This window comes from Babylonia areolata, chromosome 28 (assembly GCF_041734735.1).
Source record: "Babylonia areolata isolate BAREFJ2019XMU chromosome 28, ASM4173473v1, whole genome shotgun sequence".
NCBI lineage: Eukaryota > Metazoa > Mollusca > Gastropoda > Neogastropoda > Buccinidae > Babylonia > Babylonia areolata.
Window position 1 is genome coordinate 18944202 of NC_134903.1, and position 7974 is coordinate 18952175.

Genomic DNA, 7974 nt, shown 5'->3' on the forward strand with positions numbered 1-7974 from the left:
TTCCTGAACAATTGAAATTACTTCTTTGAAGATATATTATCACAATTACATCCCTGATAAGAAAAAAAAAAAAGAAAGTGCTTAATACTCTGACGGCTGATTGTGTGAAATATCCATCCATCATTCCACTGTATCCTTTGCTAGGTGGTGGTTGGTTTTTTTGCATGTGTTTTTTCCCCTCATTATTCTTATTCTATTTGATTTCATTTTCCTAACAGGTACACATTGTGTGTCTAAACTGTGAAATGCTTGCGGGTGTTTTGAGGGGGGCAGGGCAGGGGGGCTGGGGGGGGGGGGGGGGGTTGTTTTTCTCTCTCCCCTATTAATGTAGATCAATCTTATTGTCTGCTATCATTATTTGAAAATAAATGACAAATAAAATTTTAAAAATTTTTTAAAAAACAACATTTTTTTCAGCCACTTTTACTTCCCCCCAAAAAATCATGTGAGAAACAGCCTTGATCTGTGTTAGGAAGGAAGGTGGGAGGATGGTTCAGACACTCAGCTGCCAACAACAGAGAGAGTCTGTGAGAGTGTGGGTTCGAATCCCGCTCTCACCCTTTCTCCCAAGATTGACTGGAGAATCTTCTTCTTCTTCTTCTTCTGTGTTCGTGGACTGCAACTCCCACGTTCACTCGCATATACGCGAGTGGGCTTTTACATGCATGACCGTTTTTACCCTGCCATGTAGGCAGCCATACTCCGATTTCGGGCGTGTGCATGCTGGGTATGTTCTTGTTTCCATAACCCACCGAACACCGACATGGATTACGGGATCTTTAACGTGCGTATTTGATCTTCTGCTTGCGTATACACACAAAGGGGGTTCAGGCACTAGCAGGTCTGCACATATGTTGACCTGGGAGATCGGAAAAATCTCCACCCTTTACCCACCAGGCGCCGTCACCGTGATTCGAACCCGGGACCCTCAGATTGAAAGTCCAACGCTTTAACCATTCGGCTGTGGCGCCCGTCGGCTGGAGAATCAAACTGAGCGTCTGGTCACTCAGATGAGATGATAAACCAAGGTCCTGTGAAACTCAAAACTGAAACTGCTCTCAAAAGATGATCAACTCACACCGTGATTTCACTGCATCATAACTGTGAGACGTGACCTTCCCCCCCCCCTACAGGAGACAAGGCTGGTTGATTTCCAGAACCCATTATGAGCAATACTTCCCTTGCCACCCCACAGGCAAGGTACGCACCACACACACACACACAGGTCAGTACAGGACCTTGGAGCGACAGAAGTCCTCCAGGCCCTGCGAGTCACTCACCCCGATCACCTCCAGGTTCCCCCGCACCACAAAGTCCTCGAAACGTTTCAAGGCACACATGCCCTGGTCGGTGTGACCCTGACAGAACCTGACCCGCGAGGTCATGTCACGCCCGTTGTGCAGCACACGCAGGTAGTGTTTCCTGGGCGCCGAGCGCCGGCGGTACAGCTCCCAGACCAGGCGCGTGGCGTACGGCGGCCACTTCCCCTCGTACAGTCCCAGCGTCTGGAGCAGCGGGGTCATGGTCAGGTCGTGACCCGAGTACAGCGTGAACCTGACGGCCGAGCGATTATGGGCGGTCTCCTGCATGCTCTTCAGCATCTCCAGCAGCAGCGAGTGCGTGACAGTGCGGGAGTAGCGGTTGAACACGGCCTGCTGGGAACTGCGCTGCCCCGCCCCGTCCACCAGCGCCCACAGCTTCTCCAGCAAGGTCGGCGTGACACAGCCCCCACCCCCTTCCTCCCCCCCGCACGGCAGCGACAGGTTGTGACAGGCGTGACCCTGCAGGATGTCAATCAGCTGCGTCGGCCCCGGCAACCTGTTGACCTTGACCCCAAAGATGCGCGCCAGCGGGGGCATGGCTGCCTGCCAGGCGGAGTCCACGGCCCGGGGAACACGCACGGCGCGGTCCACTTCCTGACGCAGCTTGCCCAGGTTGGAGCAGCAGGCCGCCGGAACCAGCGACGGTCGACAGAACATCACGTTCGGGGACGCCCGCACGTGAACCTGGGAGAGGTCGAAGCGGGGCAGGAGCCCGTAGATAAAGGCCACGGCGCTCTGGTAGGTCCGCGAGGTGACGGTGCTGTGCACGGCCAGGTGGGCCAGGGGGGAGAAAGGGGGGGAGAACAGCCCCCACCCCTCCCCGTACTTGCGCCTCAGGCTGAGGCCGTTGAAGAGGTGCTGGAGGGCGCCCTGCCCCGTCAGCTGGGAACTGCCGCACGTCTGGTGCTGGGGGTGCAGCGACCAGCTGGCAAAGTCCCCGTGCTTCCGCTGACGCTCCTTCTGCTCCGCCATGTCTCGCAGGAAGTGCCGCAACTCTGGAACCGTCTGCAAGAAGTCGGCATCCATGGTGCAGCCCCCTGGCGGGGAGGGTGGGGGGACGTTGAGGAAGGAGGACATGGGGGTGCGGTCGCCGTGGCGAATGACGACGAAGGCGGAGAGGAGCTGGTAGTCGACTGGGGCCTCCCCTGTGTCATGTGTGTGCCATTCTTTAGTTTGACTTTTTCACTGTGATATGAGGTGAGGAGAGGGGGGGGAGGAAACTGATAGGGAGGGGGAACAACCATGTGTGTGTGTGTGTGTGAGTGAGTCAGATGTGTGTTGGCAAGATTTTTTATTGTAATTATTTCATTTTCCACCCTCTCCCTCTCTCCACACACACACTTCCAACACACCCTCCTCCCCACCACATTCACCCCCCTCCCCCCCCTCACCACCACACTTCACCCTCCCCCCCTCCCCCTCCCTCCCCATCACCACACACTTCACCCCTCTCCCCCTACCCCCCCCCACACCACACTTCACCCCCCCCCTCTCCCTCCCCATCACCACACACTTCACCCCCCTCCCCCATCACCACACACTTCACCCCCCCTCCCTCCCAATCACCACACACTTCACCCCCCCTCCCTCCCCACACACACCACCCTCTCCCCCACCCCTCACCCCTCCCCATCACCACACACTTCACCCCCCCCCTCCCTCCCCATCACCACACACTTCACCCCCCCCCTCTCCCTCCCCATCACCACACACTTCACCCCCCCCCCTCTCCCTCCCCATCACCACACACTTCACCCCCCCCTCTCCCTCCCCATCACCACACACTTCACCCCCCCTCCCTCTCCCTCCCCATCACCACACACTTCACCCCCCCCTCCCCCCCTCTCCCTCCCCATCACCACACACTTCACCCCCCCCTCCCCCTCTCCCTCCCCATCACCACACACTTCACCCCCCCCTCTCCCTCCCCATCACCACACACTTCACCTCCCCCTCTCCCTCCCCATCACCACACACTTCACCCCCCCCCTCTCCCTCCCCATCACCACACACTTCACCCCCCCCCTCTCCCTCCCCATCACCACACACTTCACCCCCCCCTCTCCCTCCCCATCACCACACACTTCACCCCCCCTCTCCCTCCCCATCACCACACACTTCACCCCCCCCTCTCCCTCCCCATCACCACACACTTCACCCCCCCTCTCCCTCCCCATCACCACACACTTCACCCCCCCCCTCCTCCCTCCCCATCACCACACACTTCACCACCCCCCCTCTCCCTCCCCATCACCACACACTTCACCCCCACTCTCCCTCCCCATCACCACACACTTCACCCCCCCCCTCTCCCTCCCCATCACCACACACTTCACCCCCCCCCTCTCCCTCCCCACCACCACACACTTCACCACCCCCCCTCTCCCTCCCCATCACCACACACTTCACCACCCCCCCTCTCCCTCCCCATCACCACACACTTCACCCCCCCCCTCTCCCTCCCCACCACCACACACTTCACCCCCCTCCCCTCTCCCTCCCCATCACCACACACTTCACCCCCCCCTCTCCCTCCCCATCACCACACACTTCACCCCCCCCCTCTCCCTCCCCATCACCACACACTTCACCCCCCCTCTCCTCCCATCCCACACACTTCACCCCCCCCCTCTCCCTCCCTCACCACACACTTCACCCCCCCCCCTCTCCCTCCCCATCACCACACACTTCACCCCCCCCTCTCCCTCCCCATCACCACTCACTTCACCCCCCCCCCTCTCCCTCCCCATCACCACACACTTCACCCCCCCCCTCTCCCTCCCCATCACCACACACTTCACCCCCCTCCCCTCTCCCTCCCCATCACCACACACTTCACCCCCCCTCTCCCTCCCCATCACCACACACTTCACCCCCCTCCCCTCTCCCTCCCCATCACCACACACTTCACCACCATCCCCTCTCCCTCCCCATCACCACACACTTCACCACCATCCCCTCTCCCTCCTCATCACCACACACTTCACCCCCCTCCCCTCCCTCCCCATCACCACACACTTCACCCCCCTCCCCTCTCCCTCCCCATCACCACACACTTCACCCCCCCCTCTCCCTCCCCATCACCACACACTTCACCCCACCCCCTCTCCCTCCCCATCACCACACACTTCACCCCCCCCCCTCTCCCTCCCCATCACCACACACTTCACCCCACCCCCTCTCCCTCCCCATCACCACACACTTCACCCCCCCCCTCTCCCTCCCCACACACTTCACCCCCCCCCTCTCCCTCCCCATCACCACACACTTCACCCCCCCCCTCTCCCTCACCACACACTTCACCCCCCCCCTCTCCCTCCCCACACACTTCACCCTCCCACCTCTCCCTCCCCATCACCACACACTTCACCCCCCCCCTCCCTCCCCACACACTTCACCCCCCCCCCTCTCCCTCCCCATCACCACACACTTCACCCCCCCCCCTCCCTCCCCATCACCACACACTTCACCCCTCCCGCCCCTCTCCCTCCCCATCACCACACACTTCACCACCACCCCCTCCCTCCCCATCACCACACACTTCACCCCTCCCCCCACCCTCTCCCTCCCTCAACACCCAACATCTCATTACCCCTCTCTCCTGTCTCCCTCTCCCAACGTCCAAATTCCCACCCTCCCTCTCCCTCCCTATCACTGCATATCTCACCCCCCACCCCGCCCCGCCCTCATCCTCCCTCTCCTTCCCTCAACACCGAACATCTCTCCCCCACCTCAACTCACTCTCAAACACTCAACATCTGAATGCATAAAATACATGTCCTACGATTACAATATTTATAAACGACGTGCATACAGTGTGCCATGTTTGTACATTTGAAATGATATATCATTTCATTATTGTTGTTTTAACATTAAGAAATATTATCTGCAATGTGTGGAGTGAATGTGTGAACAAAGTATGCAATGCTGCTATATCAAATTAATGTTTTTCATCATGAATTCAATCTTGTTTGGGTTTTTTTTTTTTTTTTTTCCCACAACCATAGTGTGTACTTGTCTATGTTGCGATAAATTTCTCTGATTTGAGATACTGGAGTGGTGATTCAGTTGTAATCACCTTGGAAGCAAGACAATCTGAGCATAGGGGTTTGATTCTCACACTCGCCAGCGTTCTCTCCCTCTATTTATTTTATTATTATTATTTATTTATTTATTATCATTTTTTAAAAATTATTATTATTTATTTATTTATCTTTTATTTTTTATCATTTTTATTTTATCATTTTTATTTATTTATTTATTTTTTGTACGCTTATAGTTGACTCCATCAAGTTTTTGTGCCTTATTATTAGTAGTAATAGTAGTTCTTTTTTCATGTTTTTTTTTGTTGTTGTTTTTTTCTCAAGGCCTGACTAAGCGCGTTGGGTTACGCTGCTGGTCAGGCATCTGCTTGGCAGATGTGGTGTAGCGTATATGGATTTGTCTGAATGCAGTGATGCCTCCTTGAGCTACTGAAACTGAAACTCTCTCCCTCTCCACTAGACCTTGAGTGGTGTCCTGGACGCTAGTCATTTGGATAGGGCAACAAACCCATTTGTATCTTCGTAATATTCGTAAAAGCTGTTGTTGACTTTTACAGTTATGGTCTCCATGTTGTTTCCTTGTCTATGTTGTGATAATGCACCTGACCAAATTTCTCCCGTTGGAGATAATAAAGTTATTCTTATCTTATCTTATCTGCCCTGACCTCACCTTCCTCCCCCTCCTCCACCTGTGTCGGCAGGTTGCAGTACTCCGCCACACGCTCCACATCCAGTGGCCTTCCACCCCACGACCTCTCCTTGACCCCTGACCCCCTTGACCTTCCTGACCCCTTGCCGGCTGGGGCGTCATCCACCAGAGGGTAGGGCGTCTCACCGATGACCCTGGCCTTGGCTTCCGGCATAGACTCTGTGTGCATGAAATGAACATGATATGGTAAGTAGGTTATGTCAAACAGCGATTTGTATGTACACACAAACACAGATTCCTATCGTGAAATTCATACAGACAGCACAAGGCCATATTCTGAACGGGACACAGATTGTCCATTAAACAGTTTTCCATGCATGAACCTCGATACTCACAACTCCTCACTAAATGATCCACACGTTGAATCAAAACAGGCAAAATACTGAGTACCTAAGTGCTCAGCAATACGGCAGGGTCTCCTCTGGTGTGTGGCCTTAGGGTGCCTAACATCAATAGCTCCTTGACGGACAACTGCCCACGATAAATATGGCTGCATGGCTAGTATCAGTGTCAGTATCAGTAGCTCAAGGAGGCGTCACTGCGTTCAGACAAATCCATATATGCTACACCACATCTGCCAAGCACATGCCTGACTGGCAACATAACCCAACGCGCTTAGCCAGGCCTTGAGAAGAAATGATGATGATGATGATGATGATGATGATGATGATGATAATCATAATAAAAGAAACAAAATAAAAAGACAATAATGTGTGTGTGCATGTGCATGTCAAGTCAAGATTTCATTTCATGATGGTAAACTGAATAAGCAACAATTGCTTTTTTTTCTTCTTTTGTGTGTGTGTGTGTATGTGTGTGTGTGTGTGTGTGCGTGTGTGTGCGCGCGTGTGTGCGTGTGTGTGTGTGTGTGTGTGTGTGTGTGTGTGTGTGTGTGTGTGTGTGTGTGTGTGTGTGTGTGTGTGTGTGTGTGTGTGTGTGTGTGTGTACATATGTGCGCATGCACGCATGACTGAACCTTGACTAAATGATACAGGAAATGAATAATGGGGTGCCTAGAGGCAGCTCTAAGTTGGCTCTACCCAGGTGGGCAACCTGCTGCTCAAACGTAAAGCACTTTGATCCTGGATTCTGACCGAGGATAGGCGCTATAGCTATGATCAAACATCCACATCAATCAATTAGTCAGTCAACCCTCACCAAAGAAGAAGTAGACGATGATGCAGACGACAATCACCAAGCCCAGTGCCAGGAGGCGGGTCAACGGCTTTCGGCGGAACATCACCATCCTCACCCACCTCACCATCGTTTCCCCGTCACCATCACCCACCACCACCACCACCACCCCTCTCCTTTCCACCGCACACAGTCAGTCAGACAGTCGGCAGGCGTCTGAAGGACATTTGTCCCGTGACTGCGATGGCACCGATATGCTACCAACTCATCTGGAAAAAAAAAAAAAAAAATCAATGAAATTTGACGATTGCGACACACTGACATCTTAGAAACATATTTGTGTATTGTTGCTTGTAGTACAGCCCTTGACTGCTCTCACTGGAGGATGCTGTGCTCTAGTGGCATAAAGACGTTTGAAAACAAGAAGAACGCTGGCCATTAAGGAGAAGCGTGAGCAAAGGAAGCAGGGCTCAACTTCTGGAGATGTTTTCTCTTGCTACATCTGTGGGACGTGCTGCGCATCCAGAATCGGCCTCTTCTCCCATATGAGGACACACACCGACAGATAAGCCTGCCTGCCTACTCATCCATTGGTCTGATGGGAGACTCCACTAAGTCCAGCTGACCACACAGGGCCATATCAGGACTGTCAACCAAGTCAACACAAATCTGTCACATCTAAACAAAAACCCCACAATGACTGACACACAAAGCACAGCTCATGACACGTTATCCTAACTGTTTAGCTCATAAGGGCAAATAAGAA

General features: G+C 54.0%; 1 protein-coding gene across 1 annotated transcript; it reads right to left on the reverse strand.

The window, feature by feature from the left end:
- Positions 1–710: 710 nt before the first annotated feature.
- LOC143302107 (2-phosphoxylose phosphatase 1-like) lies at positions 711–7353 on the reverse strand. Its single transcript, XM_076616638.1, has 3 exons — positions 7233–7353; positions 6036–6233; positions 711–2467 (listed from the first exon to the last, which is right to left on the reverse strand). The coding sequence occupies exons 1-3, from the start codon at positions 7336–7338 to the stop codon at positions 1227–1229; spliced, it is 1545 nt and encodes a 514-aa protein (XP_076472753.1). The 5' UTR covers positions 7339–7353; the 3' UTR covers positions 711–1226.
- Positions 7354–7974: the final 621 nt, after the last annotated feature.